This window comes from Rhinolophus sinicus, linkage group LG03 (genome assembly GCF_036562045.2).
Source record: "Rhinolophus sinicus isolate RSC01 linkage group LG03, ASM3656204v1, whole genome shotgun sequence".
In the NCBI taxonomy this organism is placed as follows: domain Eukaryota; kingdom Metazoa; phylum Chordata; class Mammalia; order Chiroptera; family Rhinolophidae; genus Rhinolophus; species Rhinolophus sinicus.
The window spans coordinates 101,733,105-101,752,184 of record NC_133753.1 but is presented as its reverse complement, the minus strand read 5'-3'; the positions used below and the strand labels follow the sequence as shown (position 1 = coordinate 101,752,184).

The window sequence follows — 19,080 nt, the reverse complement described above, 5'->3', positions numbered from 1 at the left end:
GCCGGGCCACTCTTGGTAGGCCAGGCGGAGCGGAGCCAAGAGGCGCTTTGCAGTGTGGAGGTCGTTGGAGTCACTTGTCTGCCGCCTGCTTCTTGGCTTGCTGGTTCGCGCCCCGCCCGCCCCAGCCATGCTCTCCGTCCTCGCCCGGCCTACCGGCGCCGCTCTCCGCCGCAGCTTCAGCACCTCGGCCCAGGTAGGTCCGACGAAGGGCTGACTGAGGCTTGCGTTCCTGGCTCGCGAGCAGCCCTGACCCGGGAGGCCAGCCTGCACCGCATGGCCGCCGGGTAGGGGCCGGCGGCTGGGGCGCCCTGGGCTGGCCCTGCTACCGGGCGGGAAGTGCGGGAGAGAAAGCCTAGGAGAGAGAGGGGGAGGTAGCCCAGCTCCAGAACTGGTGCGGTTCTCGTCCCCCACCTCTTCTCCCGGTGTCCCCCAGAGGGCCTGCATTCCGAGGTTGAGAAGCCAGGGTCCTAGGGCCGGAAGTAATTTATGTTTTTATGCAACTTTCTATAGTACTTTGACTAATATCGTTCTTCTTGCAGTATCCATACAGATAATTTGTAATTATTAACTCCATTGTGCAGACAGGCATGGTACCGAGAGAGCTAGTCCAACATTAGTTATTTGGCCAGGTGTTTAAAATTGGGCTCTCCTGACCATTGTCAGGGGCTTTGGGATCACCAGTCCTTCCCTCTGTGAACCTGAAGACTTTGCTTCCTCCGAAGGACCTTTTTTAAAGGTTTCTTTATGCCGTAGGTGGACTGGGCCTGCCCCCAGGTGTTGTAACAGTACATTGGTTGGCCTGGGACTACTAAAGCCTAAGCTATTTTTAGTTGTTTCTTTTAGGACAGTGCTTCTTCACAAACTGGGGTGTGTTTCAGAATCACCTGAAAGCAAAGACTGGCGGCCTTACCCATGAAGGAGAGGGTAAGACCTGGACCTCTGTAATTTTACCAAGTACCCCAGGTGATTCGAATACAACCAAAATTAGAGAACCTAGGAGATGCCTACATTGCCACACCCAAACGGGAGGTGATTATTAAAAGAGACTCCACATTTCTTATTTAGCATCTGTCTTTCAGATCACTTTCCTGTGCATTTAGTTAACTTGAAAAATAAATATACAAATAAGTACATTGAGTATCCATGCTTGCCAAGAGCTGGACTGGGTGTTGCAGGGGATACCAAGATGAGTGAGAAGGGACACTTGACATCAGCCAAGAATGAGTAAACTTAAGACAGGCGGATGAAGATTGATGCTGAGGAGTGTGGGGAGGGAACTGACCAAAGGTAAGGCAGCGGGATTTGCTGACAGATGATTTGGTAAGGGGAATGGAGAGAAAGAGGAGCATGCAGGATGCCAGAGCTTTGGAGTTTGCTGGGAGGAAGGGACTACTGAGCAGGCGAAGGACATCAGGAGCTGGGTTTTAGATATGTTGACTAAAACGCCTGTACACATACAATTAAAGATGTTAAGAAGGCAGTATGTCAGAAAGATGAGCTTGAGCCAAATGGTACATTCATCTAGAGACTTTGGATCCCGTATCCTTAACAGTAAACAATGTGTTGAGCATGCAACCTCAATAAATTTCCACTGATATGTACTAATGTATATGTTATGACACAACAAATAGAAATTTAAAAACAAAATGTACCAAAAAAAAACCACAAAAACCCAGCAGACTTTAAAAAGTGAACGTGAATGAAGGAAGTGTGACTCTGTCCATTTTTGAAACAGTTGCTAAGCAGTTACTACTGTTGACAACCACTCCTCAACCTGCTAAAGGTCAGCAAGTTTGGCGACGGCTCTTTTTACAAAGAGATCATGACATAACCTCTGCAATACCAATGGTTCTCACTCACCCCTTTGTGAGGCTGTGTTTTTATACATATTAACTAAATTGATGAAATTTTGTAATATGCAAATAACATCACCTCAGCACACTGAAAGCAAGGGAGTGAGGTCACCTCCCTCCCGGTGTTGTGTTCATCTTGTGTGTATCGTGGGACTGATTGGCTTAAGGACCCTCGTGAGGGCATCACATCAGTGTTTCTTGGTAGGGTTTAATTATCAGTTAGATAAAAATAAAAACACAAACTTTGATATTTTCATTTTGTATCCCAGTGGATACAAACATGGAATTGGCTTATGCTTCCTACGTTGGAACCATCGCCCTGCCCTGGTCAGCCTTGGCAGCCAGCATGAGTCATCTGGCCATGAGGAACTTCAGGAGCTTTTTGAGCAAGGGAATGACTAAAACTTTGAACTTTATGAAGAACAGGTTAGAAGTGGTGCTGAGGACGTAAGTTAGATAGGAATCTGAGATTCCGAGTCCATCTGATGCTTTTTGAACAAGGAAATAACTAAAACTTTGAACTTTATGAAGGACGGGTTGGAGGTAGTGCTGAGGACCTGAGTTAGATCATAGGAAGCTGTTTGAGAGGCCGAGTCCTTTGTGTCCTAACTGGGTTGGTTCCAAAGGTTTGCATTTGGGGGAACACAGGTGCCATTAGGGAAAAGGGATGGGAGGGGTAGAGGGGATAAATTTATTTAGACAGTTGGGTTTGTGGGACCAGTGGAATGCCTAACAGAACTGGGAATGTGGAATTGGAATTTGGGAGTCCCTAGGATTAGAGACAAGATATGGGACTGATAATTGAAGATCTGGAAGTGGGTAAGATGGCCAGACCTCAGGTTCTGGGTTGGCCGGGCCCGTTTTCTGTGAAGTCACCTTTAAACCACCAACTGAAAAAAAATATTTTTTTTTTCAAATGCTTTTAAAGGTTTCACTCCTTAAGTAGATTGCACTGTGTGGAGTTGTTTTGGTTTGGGGTTTGTTTGGTTTGGGTTTGTGACAGCAGAATCCTGTTATTCCTACCACGATTGCGGTAAAGTACAGTGTGCAGCATACGGAGTGTAAGGACCCAGTGTAGACAGCTGCCCTAGATCGCCGCACAAGGTGCTTTGAGTTCTTATGTCGGCTGTTTTCTCAGTTTGTCCCCTAACTTCCTGCCTGCCAGGGATAAGCTCCCCTTCTCGTTTGTGAGTTCAGTTTAGAAACGACATCACTGCAATCGGCTGGAGTTTTGGTTAGGCCTTGAGTGAGACCGAGAGGTGAAGGATGCCTTTTGTATATAATGGGAGTGAGCTGTAGGGTAGGACTTAGAATAGATCTGTTTTCTCTAAGACTTTTTTCCCAAGAGCCCATATGCAGGGTTCGCATCAGCTATGTTTGGCTTGTATCCCCGTCTCATCACCTGGTAACTTTGTGAGCCTGGCTATATTACAGCCTCTCTGCTTCAGTTCCTCGTGTGGGACGTTGGTCTGTTAATATTACTAATGGAGTTGTGAGAATTCAATGAGGAAAGACTAAGCTCTGCCTGTCACAGAGCAGACCCGGATAAATGGGCCAGCTGGTACCATTTTGTTTCCAGTGTTCCTAGTAAATGAGGTGGTTGCATGACTTGCGTTTCAGGTGAGGTATTGCTGTATGCTAAGTTCTGGCCTTCATAGGAATGGCCACCAAGGAGCAGTCGTTGAATTGGTTGTGAAAACGTCCGGGGTGTGGGTGGCCATAAGTGCCAGTTCCTCCTTCCCAGACTCCTCCCTCCACCCCTTAAATGCTAGTGTCCATAGGGTTCTGTCCCCAGTACTGTTCTCACTCTGTGCCCTTTGGTGCCTTCTCCATGTCCGCGGCTTCCATTAATCCCAGTGCAGACACCGACCTGCATCCAGATCAAGCCCTTTGTCCAAGGACCTACTGGGCACATGTGTGCGTCTCGATGTCTCAAGGGGCACAAACTCAACATGCAGAACAATTCATTCTCCTTTCTTCCCAACCCTTTACCCCCCTCCTCAGTTCCCTCTGTGTAGTCACACAACAGCCTAGCCAACTGTCCCCCGTGTCTTTCCTTAAGGAAAGAAGAGTCTGTGAGACTGTGCCTTTCTGGGACTCTGTTCTATCCTTATGTTTACACCTTATGTCTATCTGGTCACCAAAAGATGGTTTGCAGCCAAAGACAGGTAAGATATCTCATGGGAGATACAACCCAAGTCAGGCGGAACCAAGTGGAGACCCCCGACGTGATGCCTTAGAAAAATATGGGAAGGTGCCTTGCCTCCTCTTCCCCCTGCCTGGGAAAGCTGTTGCCGTCTCTTGCTTTTCCCTGGCACCTGTTTGTGAGAGAAGTCATGAGGGCAACAAAGATCAGTTCTCTCCACTTATCTCAACGGAGCTGTTACAATATGAGAGACTTGACCCTGAGAAGGTACATACCTTAGGTAAGACTTCATGGGACCTTGTGCTTCGGCTGTTGACAGACAAAGGGTGATTGGAATAAGCATTTTTCTGCTATAATGTATGAGTCTCACAGACCGTGTAAGAAACAATGTTACTTTCTTGTATTTGTATATCTATCAATAAAAACCTCCAGTCGGCCTTATTCTGGGCTCCAGTCCTCTGAGACTGAGACGGCTGGCCTTCGGAGAGATTTAACTGCATTAAGTCTCTGTTTGTTTCTTTCTTAAAAACTTAACCCAAAGCCGCCCCTTCTCGTTTCCTCACTGCCTGTGTTGCGCGGGGGGACGCGACACCTCTGTTGCTTAAAGGCAGTGCTGTTGGCACAAGGCAGAAAGTTGTCACCCCAGGTTCCTCCCTCTTCTCACCATTTGGATGGATGAAGAAGGGGCGGGATGACTGAAATCTGTTGCTCCTGTTCCTCAGATCACTCATTACCTACCCATCCTTGCTGCTGCCTGCATCCCACCCGCAATCGTGCTTAGACTCGTGCTTAGTCCCCCTGCCTGCATTGTATATTCCCGGTCCACCTTCCACTCTGCCTCATGTCTTCCTAAACACACATCTTGTCATGTTCTCCCCAGCTTTTGAGGCCCTTCAGGGGCTCCCCGTTGCCTGCAAGGACCAGATTCGCTGTGCGTGTCCCTACCTTCTTTCCTCCGCATGCATCCAGCGGTGCTCACACCGCAAAGAACTCTTGGGACTGCTTCCCCTGAATGGGCCGCACTCCATGTCTCCTCCCCACACACCCACCTGTTAAACTCCTCATCCTGCTAAGCCGCCTTTAACAAGTCATCGCCCCCACCCCGCCCCAATTTGTGCTACTGCTCTTCCTTCTGTCTGCCTGTATGACCTTGTCACGCTAGGCGCTATTGATTCGATTTGCACGCCTTTCAGTTTGCACATCTCACTAATGCCAGCAAGTTCGTCGGCACGTGCAGGTAGGAAGTTGGTGCCTGTTGAGTTGTGGTGGATAGCAGCTACTTTGGAAAACAGTCTGGCAGTTTCTCTAAAGGTTGAACCTGGAGTTGCCACGTGACTCATCCGTTCCACTCCTCGGTTATATACCCAAGAGAATTAAAAACATGTCTACATACAAACTCGTACGCGCATGTTCATAGCAGCACTTGTCATAATAGCCGACAGGTGGAAACAACCCTTTGTCCATCACGTGGTAGGTGGCCAAGCAAAATGTGGTCTCTCCACGCGGTGAATCTCCAGCTGTAAAAAGAAACGGGGACTGACACCCCGGATGAAAACATTGTGCTGAATGAAAGAAGCCCACACTAAGGCCACGTGCTGCGTGATGCCATTCATGTAAAATGCCAGAATAGGCAGGTCCATAGAGACGGAAAATAGGTTGTTATTCGCCAGGGGTTGTGGGGAAATGGGACTTAAGCTAGTGGGTAAGGGGTTTCTTTATAGGGTGATGGTTGTGCAACTCTGAATATACTAAAACCATTGGATTGTACATTTTAAATGAGTAAATTGTATGGGAAGTAACATCTCAATGAAGCTGTATTAAAAAAATGAATGGGAGTCTAAAAAAATAAAAATTAAAAAAAAAAAAAGAATGGAACCAGTTGTTTGATCCACTTAGCTCTGAAATGGTTGTTGAAAGTCAGGTTTCTTGACTTTAGTTCCAGTAAGTTGCCCAATAAAGTGATACAGATGCTTTTAGTTCTGGCCTTTTAGATGTTAACGAGGCAGTCTAGTCTCTTTAGATCCCCACGAAACTATCCCCTTTTACACTGCTCCCAGCTGCCGTGCCCAGGGCCCGCTCAGCTGGGTGTGGAGCAGTAGTGATGCTCAAACTTTGGCCCGTGTCGGAACCACCTGGGGAACGTGGTAGAAACACAGAGTCCTCAGCCAGATCCTACTCCAAGGAGCCTGACCCCCTGTGGCCTTTCTATAGCTTAGCAGATGCTCCTGTACACGTGTACACCAAAGTGTGAGGACTGGTGTGGGGTGTAGGGTCTGAGGCTGCAGATCTGAGTTATCTGGTAGAGAAGGAGCCTTTTCAACATACACATCCCGCCTCAGGCTCCAGCTGAGATTGTGCTGCCTGGATGGAATCTTCCCTGATCCCTCATCCCAGCTGAGTGCCACCCTACTCTCCACCCTTCCTGCACACAGTACTTAGCTCTTCTCCACATCTTATTACTGGTCCCCTCCGAGCCAGCGGGGTCTTCTTCATGCCAACAGTCCCAGTGCAATGACTAGCCCCTTGGTGGATGCTCAGTAGTAAATGTTTGTTTATTGTTTTTAAAGCTGCAGATGGAAGGTAAGGCTGCTGTGAGCAATCCCGCTACCTGAATGAGTAAAGCTTACTCATCTTTCAGAGGATGTTTGAAGTATGACCCTCTCACAGCCCCTGTAGACATGAGTTCTCCCCCATTTTCCTGAGACAAGCCTCTAAATTTCAGAAGGAAACTGGACCTTTGGACTGGTAGAAATAGGATTGTGTCTTCCTTTGGCACCTGTGCAGTAGGAGACCAGTACAATACTGCAGGGAGATCCTTTTAATGTGAATCCTTCTAGTGCTGATTCCATCTTAAGAGTCCTTTCTTCTGTGCCTCTTTTTAGAACAATGCTAAAGTAGCCGTGCTCGGGGCTTCTGGAGGAATTGGGCAGCCCCTTTCGCTTCTCCTGAAGAACAGCCCTTTGGTGAGCCGCCTGACTCTCTACGATCTTGCTCATACACCCGGAGTGGCCGCAGATCTGAGTCACATCGAGACCAGAGCAACGGTGAAAGGTACTGGGCACGCTGGCCCTGGAGAACTTACATCTCTTCTCCCCAGTAGACCAGGAGCCAAGTTTAGAGTAAGAGTCTTAGATGAAACTAAATGTTCAGAGACTTGGGCTTTCCGTGTTCAGTTTAGAAGTAAATTTTATAAATGATGACACCTTTTTGGACTTGAGTCTATAAAATTTTAAATAGCAGTGTCTTTCAGAAAAGCAAAGGTGGTCTAATCTTCCCATTCTAAATGTTTTCTAGCTTCAAAAGTAATGTGATGGGGAGGGGACTTCTCCTGCAGGGACTCAGGGCAGTAAGAAATGCTGTTCCTTGTCGCTGCAGGTAGCCTTCCAGTGTCATGGCCAACCCTCCATCCGGTTACCTTTGCCAGCTTCTCCAAAGCACAGCCACCATAGGGAAATCTGCCTTCCTACTAGGGAAACGTAGGTGTGTTATCCAAGAAGTAACTCATAATTACATATAATTATACATCCTGCTTATTTTACCCTCACATCCTTGCGACATTGGTCCATGTCACCAAGTTCTTGGTGAAATCATTTTTAAAGATACACTATAATGTGTCTCTTATTTGTTATTAATACCCATGCTGTTGCCCATTGGGCTCTTCCCTGCTTTGCTCTACTGTAAATTGAAATGTGTAACAGCTGTGAGAAACATCCTTATCTTTTATCTTGTTTCTTAGAGTCCTCAAAGCAGCATTAGTAGGTATGACTATTTGAAAGCTTTCACTATAAAGTACCAAACTGCTGTCCAGGAAGGTTAAACAGGCAGGAGGCTGACTGCCCGGCCTGTTTATGTGCCTCCCCGGTCCCTCTGAATCGATGCGCTCGTGTTCTTTTGGGTTGTGTATTGGAGTTTCTGAAAGCTCCTGCAATAAGAAAAAGGTTAGTCAAAATCAAAGCAGATTTTGGTCCCTGGGGCACATTTCCCTGGAATCTTCAAAACGGACCTTTTTTCCCTCGGGTGATAGGAGTAAACAAAGCAGGTACTAATACTTAGAGTCCTTGTTTATCAGCGCAGGGCTTTTCTTTTGTGGCCGTTCCGATCTGACCCTGAGACGGAACTTTTGTTAGGACGACTGTGACGGATTAAGCAGTTCTTCTAACCACGAGCCCACAAGGACTTCCAGGTGCCCGCAAATCAGATAAAGACAAGCAGCCACCTTGGTCTGGTTTTGCGGAAACCTGGAGGGTTGCTCCGTCCTGAATCCAGGGCCTGGGCAAATGGAACCTGGAGGAAAGCAGAGTAAAAGGGGAGCCTTCGTGCAACCAGAACTGTCAGACTCACAGGGTGGTGTCCTCAAGGAAAGGAACCACAGCACAGGCGGGCCTTCCAGCCTTTCTTGAGGCCTGTGGTTGGCATTGGACGCAGGTGGCCATTCTTCCCGGGTTCTGACCCCGTAAGTGTGCTAGCCCCTCCAGGTCAGACATTGCGACATGGCTCTCATGAGTGTGTTTTCTAGGCTACCTTGGACCTGAGCAATTGCCAGACTGCCTGAAAGGTTGTGACTTGGTGGTTATTCCAGCTGGAGTCCCGAGAAAACCAGGTGTGTGTTTGAAAGCCTTGCCTAGCATTTCCCTGCAAGTCAGATGAGGAAGTGGTTTTCCATGAAAAATGGATCTAGTCAGATCTTTCTGCTGCAGAATAAATTCCCAAAGCTCCCCATTGCCTGTGGGATAAAGATCAAGGGCTCCCTGTGTGTCATCATCGCCCCTTGCCCCCAGGAATGCCACGCGTCTCCACCCTGAGACTTGTTCCTGATCTTTGATGACCCTCCTCACACATCACGCTCCCTGATTCCCGTGCCCGTGCTCCACCCCACAGACCTCTATTTTGGCCCTAGTCACACTGGACTGTTTTCCCTTCAAGATACATTAACTTGAAATGGGGACCCTGTCTCACTTATGTTTGAATTTCCTGTAACAACTAACACGCATGTTTGGAACTTGGAAATTGGTCCTGTGCTTTGTGAACTCTGAATCGGATCGTTCTCAGGCATGACACGGGATGACCTGTTCAATACCAACGCCACAATTGTGGCCACCCTGACTGCCGCCTGTGCCCAGCACTGCCCTGAGGCCATGATCTGCATCATTTCAAATCCGGTGAGTGCCGCTGGCAGGTAGGCTGTTGCTATTCTAGGAAAGCTCACCATTAGCCAAAGTGCTGATGTGCTGACTTGTAGGGAGAAGAATGAGACCGACACACTGAAACGGCACGTTGGATGAACGAACAAGAAGTCCTTAAGTTTATTTCCTAAGGATTCCTTCTGGCATGGACTGAGTTTTAAGAGGTTTTTCCATCAACTAACTATGTGCCTTTGGGCACATCACGTCCCCTCTCTGAATCTTAGTTTGTCCCCCTGGAAAATAAGTCCATTCTTAAGGCTCCTTTCCGCCATGCTTGTGGTAGCCTCTGAACTCCTTTTACTGTATTTTCCTCAGGGTTTGCAGTTCTGGTTCCGCATCATTCCCTTTCTCCTCAAACGTGCACACTCACCTCGTACACAACCACCCAGGCCCTGCTCACTGGCGTTTGCTGGGAGCTTATTCTTCAGCTCAGAAACTCCTGAGTGCTGTATCCTGTCTGAGAAGACAGCTGCGCTTCCCACGCCCGCCTGGCAGGTTCTTGGGTTGCATGCACTTAACAGCAGCCCTCTTCCATCCTGCCTCCCGGTTGAATCTGGATTCTGGTCTCTGAGTCTGAGGAGGATCGGAGTGACCTTGGAACACTCCGTGATGTTGACTAAGGAACGTGCCCGTTGATAAAGGCCCAGAGCTGGTGCCAGGGGCCTCAAAGAACAGGCTCCCGTCTTGCCCACCCGCTCACCCTTCCTCAGGGCCCGTTGGTCAGAAGTAGGAAGCAGTTGCTGCTTTTGTCGGGGAGCTAACTAACTAGTGCCTTATGTGTATCTATTGTTTCTATGAACCATGAGGTGAAGTGGTAAGCGCTTGTCATTTAGTAAGTCATGGACTCTTCACAACAACCTCATGAGGTAGTTGTCTCCCCCACTGACAGATAGAGACCATCCTGGGAGTTGACCTGGCTTGCCCAGGATTGCCCAGGATGACAGAGCCGGACTTGACCCTGCGCCATCTGAGCTTCTAGCCCTGTGCTGGCTGTCTTTTTTAGGAATGGCCATTCAGGTATAAGTCCCAGCTGGAGCTGAAGGTGCCCTGTGGAGCCATCGTCACATTTTTCAGTTGCTAGTTGAAGGGTCATTTGCATATTTGAACTACGGGCTCAGAGGCCGCCAAGGGGAAGAGTGCCTCCTGCAGTTCTTGTGGAAAGGGCAAGAAGCACTCTATGTAATAGGAAGTCCACTCACTATGACGTGTTCCATCACCAAGCCTCACTTGCCTATAAACAGAGTTGTCAGGACATTTTAATTTGGTACTTTGGACTTGTCGGTGGTCTGGCAAAAAGATTGTCCTTTTGCTACACGGCTTTGCTCTCTGGATGCAGGGCCAATTATGCCTGTCTCTTGGATTTTTTAGGTTAACTCCACCATCCCAATCACCTCGGAGGTGTTCAAGAAACACGGAGTCTACAACCCCAATAAAATCTTTGGCGTGACAACCCTGGATGTGGTCAGAGCCAACGCTTTTGTTGCACAGCTGAAGGTAAGAGCTGTATCGACTGTCTTTCTGAACTTCTCTGTCCATCCTTGGCTTGTTTTGGGGCATAGAAGACACCAGGCTGCTTACAGGTCACTTGTAACTGGGAGTTTTAAATGTTTTTAATAGCTTGTCCCCTTGGTGGGAAGTAGCTCTCGCATTTTCTTGGGGACTCGAAGCAGCAGCCCCTGCAGGTTTACACCAGCCAGCTGCAGTCTTGACCCAGCTCACGCTCTTCTCCCTGGTTCCTCAAGGGTTCAGGCTTTGCCTGGGTTTCTCACTGGCTGGGGTGAGTTGTGCTCTCCAAGTTCGTTGCCTCTGAAAACTAGTACTAACAGGATTTGCCTGCTAATCATTAGACAGAGTGATAAAATCAATAAACATGAAGAATTTGGGGACGTTCCCCAAATCCTAAGATACCAGAACTGTCCCTGGGCTGTAGTTCTGACCCCTTTTTGGGCTACCTGTAATAGGTAGCTTCCTGCAGACCGTTCTGACCTTGCCAGTTGCCTGCTGCATCATAGGCTGCTCAGATGAACTGCCAGGCTTGGCCTGAGCTGGGTTTGGCACCAGTGCCAAGTTGGAGTCCCCCGTGCCTTTCACAACTCACTGTCTAACCTTCTCTGTTGTCGATCCAGCAGAACCACTTTGGCCCCAAGAGTATCCTTCTTGAGCTTCAGACCATGTTTTTTTTTCTGACTTTTGAGATGAGGGGTGTCTCTAAAGTAGGGAACATTGTCATGGAACAGCTCAGTGAGAAGTGCACACACAGGACCACTGACCTTTATTGTGCTCCACTGTGCACCAGACAGATCTGCTTCTGAACTGTTGCCAAGGCCCCACTTTAATTCATACTGTGGCGTGTTCCCCGGGTTTGGTTCTAGGTGTGGGGGTCACCAAGATCTACAAAACATGGCCTCACGCCTTAGGAGCTGAGTGGAGTGGAGAGACTTTAATTAAGAGACAATTGAGTGACAGTTCAATTCAATGTGTATAGAGTGTGATTGTCTTTGAGTCAGGAAAGGCTTTATGGAGATTACATTGAAGCCAAGTGCGCAGGCCGGGAGGGCAGGGCTCCCAGCTTCCTGAGGCTCCTTCCCCAGCTTCCTAAGGCTCCTCCCCTAGCTTCCTGAGGCTCCTCCCCCAGCTTCCTGAGGCTCCTCCCCCTAGGACACCTGTGGTGCTCCCAACTCGCAGAGCAAACCATGTCCCCTGGGCCCCTACTCGTGCACAGTACAGTAGCTACATGTGGCTAGTAAATTAGAGAAAATTAAATCAAATTAGAAATTCATGTTCTCCATCGCACTAGCCAAATTACAGAGGATTGATAGCCACCTATGGCTGCTGCATTCTTGCCAAAAGCCCTATTAGACAGTCCTGTCTTAGCCTAGCTTTACTGTTTGGGGTGGAGAAAGAGGGATCCTGGTCCTGTCGGAGCTCGACAAGCTTCATTTGAGGGAACTGCCCTTTACCTCAGGCTGTCTGACATTCTGAAAAATTCCTAAAGAATCCAAATTGACCCTTAAGCTCCCAGTGTCTGGTTCCTCCCTCAGCCCTCTCAGCTGTCTGGACCTTTTCCTGCAGCCTTCCCTTTCCACTGGGCTCGCAGAGGTTGTCTTCGTTTACATTTCATAGTCTGCCAATGTCATATGCGTTCTATGCGTTCTTCATGCCCCTCGGCCTTTGCTCTTTCCGCTCCCTTTGCCTAGAATGTGCTTCCCTTGGTGAAGTCCTCTGTCCCTTCCCAGGTGGAGTTGAGTCTGTCCCAGGAAGCCCTCCCCCTTGCTGATGACATGCTCTCCTAGCTTCCATAGCCTCCCTGTGCGTCCCTCTGAGCACCTTGCATTGGGATGTCCCTTTGTGTCTGTCTCATGTTGGACAGTAAGTTTCTCAAAAGCAGGGCTCCGTCCGTTCATGCCTGTGTCCCTGATGCCAGCCAGCATGGTGCCTTGGTGTATGAGCTGCCTGGTCTTGTAGTGTCTGCCCCCTCAAGGCCAGGCCTTCCTGCCTGGGCCATGCTGGTTCCTAACTTGGGGCTGCTCACCTCCGGCCCCTAACTCCCACCAGATTCTGTTTTCAACTGTCGTTAGGAAATAACTGGTTCACAGATTCTCGGGAGCATTGGAGCTCGGTGTGACAAAAGAACCCGCCTCTCTCAGCCAGCCTGCCAGCCAGCCAGCGTGTTCTGAGCCTTCCCAGTTTGTGTCTTTCTGTCCCAATTGCTGTTTGAGTTGTCAGACTTCTCACCCCTGGATTTCCTGGAATCGTTTTGAATTTTGCTCTGAAACAAGGGAAAGGGAATTTGACTTGTTCTTGATGACAAAGTAGGGCACGTGAGTCTGGGCTTGTGCATGGGAATAACGTTAGCTGTGGGAAATAGGACGGTCATCCTTTGATTCTGAGAAGATAGCCGACTGATGGGGACCGATGGGGGTCCTTACAAGGAGGCAGCTTTGAACTCATCGTAAAGGGAAAGCCTCACAGTGACCTCACAGCACAGCATGTCTCACTGCGCGCATTCCTGTCTCGCTGCGCACGTCCCTGTCTTGCTGCCCGCGTCCCTGTCTCGCTGCGCGCGTCCCTGTCTCGCTGCATGTGTTCAGACTGACATGAGACCTGGCGTGCAGCCGGGCAAGTCTGAGCACGGCTGCATCAGTCTCTCTGATTTCTTTGTTTTGAGTTCTGTGGATTTTCCCAGTACATTGGTGCGTTGGGTGGATATGATATGTTTTATAATCAAAGAGCTTGTTAAAAACTAATCAAGCTTCACATTTTGGTAACTAGGGTTTGGATCCAGCTCGAGTCAACGTACCTGTGATCGGTGGCCATGCCGGGAAGACCATCATCCCCCTGATCTCTCAGGTACGGTGTGACCTTGGGTGTGACCTTGCCAGAGCTCCTGGAAGAGGCGCCACCTGGAGGCCCTCAGGACAGACTGACACGGATCTGTCCATTGTTGGACTTTGAAAGGATTCCTGCTATGACTGCAGTTGTCTGGGGGGTTCTTGACTGGTGTGGGGCTCCAGCGTTTTGGGGCTCCACAGCCGTGTGGGGAGAATGTATCAGAAGGTGCTCAAAGAGGCCAGCTCCAACGCACAGTGAAAACCGCTATTAGAAACGTGAATCAGGTCCTGCTGAGGTCAGAGCAGGCAAAGGGGCTTTGTTTAAAAAGTAGAGACAAAGGAAACACCACTAAAAATACATCAACCCCATACGCCTTGAGTATAATGAAAAAAACACAAAATATTTGTGGTATTCTTGCCAGAAATGTATAACCTTACAAGAAATCTGGAGGAAACACCTTACAAATCCAAATGTATAGACATTCTACAAAACAGTACTCTTGAGTGTCACAATAGAAGAAGGGAAGCCTAAGGAACTGTTAGAGAATAGACTTAAGGTGGCGTAACTGATTGCCGGGGTCCTACTCAGGACCGGGAACAGAAACGGAACAGTAGTGGGGAAACCGGTGAAATTTGAAGGAGGTCTGCCGTTGAGTTAGTCACGTACTGATACTCGTTCTCTATTCTTCATAATTACGCTGTGGTCCTGTGAGATGTTAACATGAGGGTAAGCCCAGTGAGGGAAATCTTTGTAGTTTTTACGACTTGTCTCTAAGTCTAAAATGAGTCCAGAATATAAAAAATTCTTTAAAAATGAGTAGGGAACTCACTCCACCTCCCCACAAAGTTGACTTGTCCTTTAAAGAAAGGCTCTTGGTTTCCCATGTAGTGGTGATGTGCGGGGACCCGCTGTGAGTGGGGTGAGGACAGGGTGGGGTCGGGCGTGGTGACAGCCAGAACCTGCTCATGGGTCCCTGTGCCTTTGGCTTGCAGTGCACCCCCAAGGTGGACTTCCCTCAGGACCAGCTGACAGCCCTCACTGGGCGCATCCAGGAGGCCGGCACGGAGGTGGTCAAGGCTAAAGCTGGAGCAGGTAGGCTTCCGGGGCAGCCCCCGGGGGGGCCGATGACGCAGAGGCCCTGCTGGAGTTCAGAGTCGAAAGCTGCGAGGGCCTTGGCAAGGAGCAAACCCTTTTCTAAGTGTCCTGTATGTTCGCTTGATGGCCCTGTGCCAGAGGGAAGCTCAGCTCAGAGGAGTGGTGTTTGAGGATGGCAGAGCTGATCCGTGCCATTCTCGGGTTTGTGAATTGAACGACGCTGACCTAAATTCTCTACGACTAAAGCTAGAGGTTGTACAGATGCGTTAGTTAGCGGGCACGGCAGGCTCACCTGGATTTTACAGTCTCTGTGCTGGCCTGCTCACCTTCCTGTGTCCTCCTAGGCTCTGCCACCCTGTCTATGGCATATGCCGGAGCCCGGTTTGTCTTTTCCCTTGTGGATGCAATCAACGGGAAGGAAGGAGTTGTCGAATGTTCCTTTGTGAAGTCCCAAGAAACGGACTGTGCCTATTTCTCCACACCACTGCTGCTGGGGGTATGTATCCTGGAGGCTGGGCCTCTTGACTGTGGAAGGAGAGTTCCCTCTAGTTAAGACTCAGGAGCGCTGTCCCATTCATCTGTTCCATAATTCAGAGTTCCTTTGTGCAGTAACTGCATCTCACTGCCTGGTGTGTGCTTGGGTTTTTGAGGGTGGAAACGCATCACAGAATTAAGAGCCAGGAGAAACTGCAAACTGGGGGGTTGGAACCTCCTGGCACAGGAATTTCATTCCCCAGAGGTCTGGCAGCTGGCCATCAGTGGCTGCCTGGGTGTGTTTCCTAATGAGACCCACGTTCCATCTCAAGGCAGCCCACAGGCAGCTCTGAAAGAAGAGGCTTCCCCACCAGCCTGCAGGCCGTCTCCCTGCAGCTTATACTTGTTCTTCTGACCTCAGAGCCTGCTCAGCCTAATTTCTCCTCCAAGGAGGTCTGGGGATGGCGCACAGCTGTCACACTTCCAGTTCAGGCGTTCCTGGTCCCTTGCTCCTCATCTCACTGGTTTTCCCTCTTGGAATGTGCTACAGATTGTCCCCTTGCAACTGTGGCGTCTGGGACAGAGCCCATCTAGTCGCATTGCTGGCTTTCAGCCAGGCTCTTTTTTGGTCTGGTGGACTCATAACGGATCTTCAGTGAGCTGAAACTCCTAGGTCTCACTCACACAAACCATCAGACCCAGGATTCCATTCCTTAGGTGTGCGCCACTGCTGAAATCAGGCAGCTGTGTGGTGGACTCAGCTTTGTGACTTGCTGGGCCATCCGGAGGCCCTTCCTTTGAACTAGGATGTTCAAAGATCAATGAGACGCGACCCCAGGCCTCAGGGATTCCCTGCAGCAGAGAGACTGACACCAAACATTAATTCAATCACAAATTCAGCGTGGTGTGTGCAGAGTGTGGTGGGGCCTGGAGGAAAGGAGCACACGAGGCTGATCGTCCAGGTCAGGGAGGGCTTTCCGAGGACGTGGCCTGGCAGCTGAGGCTGCTGGGGCAGCACAGGTAGGGCTCAGCTGTGGGGCTGAGACAGTGGCTACTGTCAGATGTTTACCTGCTTAATGACAGTGGACACACGTGGACGTTAAAATATTTCTTCAGTCCTTTACCGACTTGGGAAAGAGACTAGAACCCGAAAGTACTCGTGTGCTCTGTGACAGGGAGAGCATGAAATGCTACTGGTCATTGAGCACTGGGTGTGCCGAGTTGCCCACATGTGTCCACAGTCTCCCCTGAGGTAGAGTCCACTCGTTTTACAGATCAGGAAGCAAAGTTGGTGTGGAAGCCATTGTCCAGGGTGCACACGTAGCGACAGCCTGCTCCCGCCTGGGACTGTGCCAGGCCTGAGCTCCGGGCGCTTGCAGCTCCTCAGCAGGCTGCCCGGCAGCCACGGCAGATAGTCTGCGGGGAGGTGATGAAGCTACAGGTTGGGTTTGCTGTAACAGACTCATTCGTGGAAACTAACTTTGTTGTAAAATTTGACTGCCTCCCCTCTCTCCTTCAGAAAAAGGGCATCGAGAAGAACCTAGGCATCGGCAAAATCACCCCTTTCGAAGAGAAGATGGTAGCTGAGGCCATTCCTGAGCTGAAGGCCTCAATCAAGAAAGGAGAGGAGTTTGTAAAGAACATGAAATGAGAGCAGTTAGTGAGCGATCCGTTTCCTTAACTTATTAAGGCATCACGTCACTGTAAAGCCATTTCAGATACCTTTGTATTTCTGTTTGCTTTAATGATGAGTTGTATATCAATGTTATCATCCCTCCCCATTTGCGGTCAGTCTACTGGTGCATCCAAAAGTAGGCTTTGATTTTTCTTTTTCAAAGTCTCTTCCATAAATACAGTGCTTTCTTCCCCATTAAAACTGACTTCAGAGTGTCTGGTGTTTCTTTCATCACGAATCAGAACCAGATGTTTAAATATTAGACTGAAGCAAGACAGTTTCATCAGTAGCTTCAAGAAAATCTGAAATATCTATCAGTAACTACTCCTACTCTGCACCATTGCATCCCTCAGCTGTGTAAACTGAAAGAAGGGTCAGCTCAGGCCAGTTCCTCATAGTCCTTCCACCCACGTGGGTGCCAGGCCACTTCTCTGTCCCTGGGTCTGTGCAGCATTTCCCAGCTAAGCGAACGGCACCACCTTCTGCATTAGAGCTATCTTGGCTGACCTCTGCCCCCCTCTGAATTTTCTCCTCTCTCAATGGAGCCGTAATACTTAGTGACAGCCAATATTGTGAGGAAAGCTCGACAGGCAGGAACAGCCGAAATGCCAGCTGCCGTGCAAGGCTGAAGACACTGCTGTCTGTCCTCGGAAAGTGGCCTGAAAGGGATGTTGTCGCACTAGCTGGGCTTAGAACAAATGTGAGGAATTAAAGGGAGACCTGATTTCCTGTAGTGTTGGGTGCTGTCTGCTCCCCAGAAGCCATGGCCTGTGATACAGAAACAACTCCATGTCTGAGAAAACTTGCTGGCAACAGGTGATAGCCTTCCATTGATGTGACAGGGCAGGTGGGGGTGGAACTACACCCGGTGGATCTAAAACATTTTACAATCAAGTATGTCATTGTCTTAAACGAGTAATGTTCATTGTTTAAAACCTGAAATGGAGCCAAAAAATAAAGCAGGAAATACTCACTGGTTATTTGTCCTCTTAATTTTGCGTATTTCCTAAGTTGAGACAATGTTTCATGTGCCATTTTGCAATCTGTTCTGGTAATCTGTATCACACACACCGTGGCTTTTAAGCCATTTTACTAGGTCTCATGATTCTGCAGTTTCTGCTGAAAAGTTCTGTGGGGGCCTGTGGCCTGGCACATTCATGATAGCCGAGGCACATCGCTGGTGTTTGGGGGGTACAGGGACAGATGGGCTACTCCCTGAGGTCTCTGGCCTCACTTCATGGGGCCCCTACTACAGGTTGGGCAGACTTCTTACTCGATGGCTCAGGGTTCCCAAAAGTACGAGGGCAGAAGCTGCCTGACATTGAGCCTTAGGCTCAGAACTGACATGGCATCACTTATGCCACATCGCTGCTAAAGCGAGTCACAGGCGAGCCCAGGTGTGTGGTAGCAGGGCGCTGACCTGTCTCAGAGGCCTTACAAGTCAGACACGTGAGAGAAGTGTAGATACAGGACTGCAGGACTAGGGAAGACGAGGTCGCTTCTGGATGATTGGCAGAGGAAAGGATCAGAGACGACTGCCCCATCTAGATATGCCAGAGGGAGGAGGAGGCATGGAGCTGGCCTTGCAGTCTGGGCGGAGGGCAGCCTGCAGGGAGGGCAGGCTGGGTGCGCTAGGCTGCGGCAGGAGCAGACGCTTCAGAAGGGGCTCAAGATGTGTTTGAGGGATGGTGAAGTGTTTGAGTTGCAGCATAGGGCACACGATGAGGGCAGTGAGGCCATGGGCGGGGGTGTCTTAAGTGCCAGGCGAAAGCGCTTGGACGTCATCCTGTGGGTAGTGGGAGCAGAGGGTTGTGAAAGGTGCTGAGCAGGGTGGGGACACATCCAAGCATGGGGCTCGTTAACTCGCAGATTGTGATTCAGGAGCCTGGGGGCCCCCCCCCCCGCACTGCAGGCCACGCTTAATAGGAAATTGTCCACTGAGAACACGCAGCAGAAGAGCTGAGGGCCCAAAATGGGATGGCGGTGAGTGGGAGGAGTGACAGGGACGTGGAGAAAAGCAGCCTCTCGCAGCCCCGTTTCCACCACCCAGAAGTCCGTCAGCCAGTTAGCAGTGTGGGTTAGACTAACCGTGCCCCCACTTTCAATCTCCAATTATACGCCTCCCAGTCGGAGCACAGGCTGCCATCCCTGCCTTCTGGTCGCCTCCTGACATATGACTCCTGTCCTGCTCAGCGAGGAACAGAAACCCAGGGATTGAGTGTATGGTATTCATGACCATAATAAGCTGGCCGAGGCCCTTGCCAGGGGAAGGCAGGAACCAGCCGTTAGAAGAACAGAGAAGAGGCTGATGTGGAAGCAGTG

General features: G+C 49.6%; 1 protein-coding gene across 1 annotated transcript; it reads left to right on the top strand.

The window, feature by feature from the left end:
- The first annotated feature begins 6 nt into the window (after nucleotides 1-6).
- MDH2 (malate dehydrogenase 2) lies at nucleotides 7-17,734 on the top strand. Its single transcript, XM_019717672.2, has 9 exons — nucleotides 7-193; nucleotides 6,882-7,050; nucleotides 8,516-8,599; nucleotides 9,049-9,158; nucleotides 10,551-10,676; nucleotides 13,455-13,532; nucleotides 14,507-14,606; nucleotides 14,954-15,105; nucleotides 16,603-17,734. Exons 1-9 carry the CDS (start codon nucleotides 128-130, stop codon nucleotides 16,732-16,734), a joined length of 1,017 nt encoding a protein of 338 aa, XP_019573231.1. The 5' UTR covers nucleotides 7-127; the 3' UTR covers nucleotides 16,735-17,734.
- Nucleotides 17,735-19,080: the final 1,346 nt, after the last annotated feature.

What these genes read in the sequence shown, in the direction of transcription:
- MDH2 (XM_019717672.2), top strand. Translation starts at nt 128, where the DNA reads ATGCTCTCCGTCCTCGCCCGGCCTACCGGCGCCGCTCTCCGCCGCAGC. An exon ending in GACCAGAGCAACGGTGAAAG is followed by an intron (nt 7,051 to 8,515) that starts GTACTGGGCACG and finishes TGTGTTTTCTAG; the next exon opens with GCTACCTTGGACCTGAGCAA. An exon ending in CCACACCACTGCTGCTGGGG is followed by an intron (nt 15,106 to 16,602) that starts GTATGTATCCTG and finishes TCTCTCCTTCAG; the next exon opens with AAAAAGGGCATCGAGAAGAA.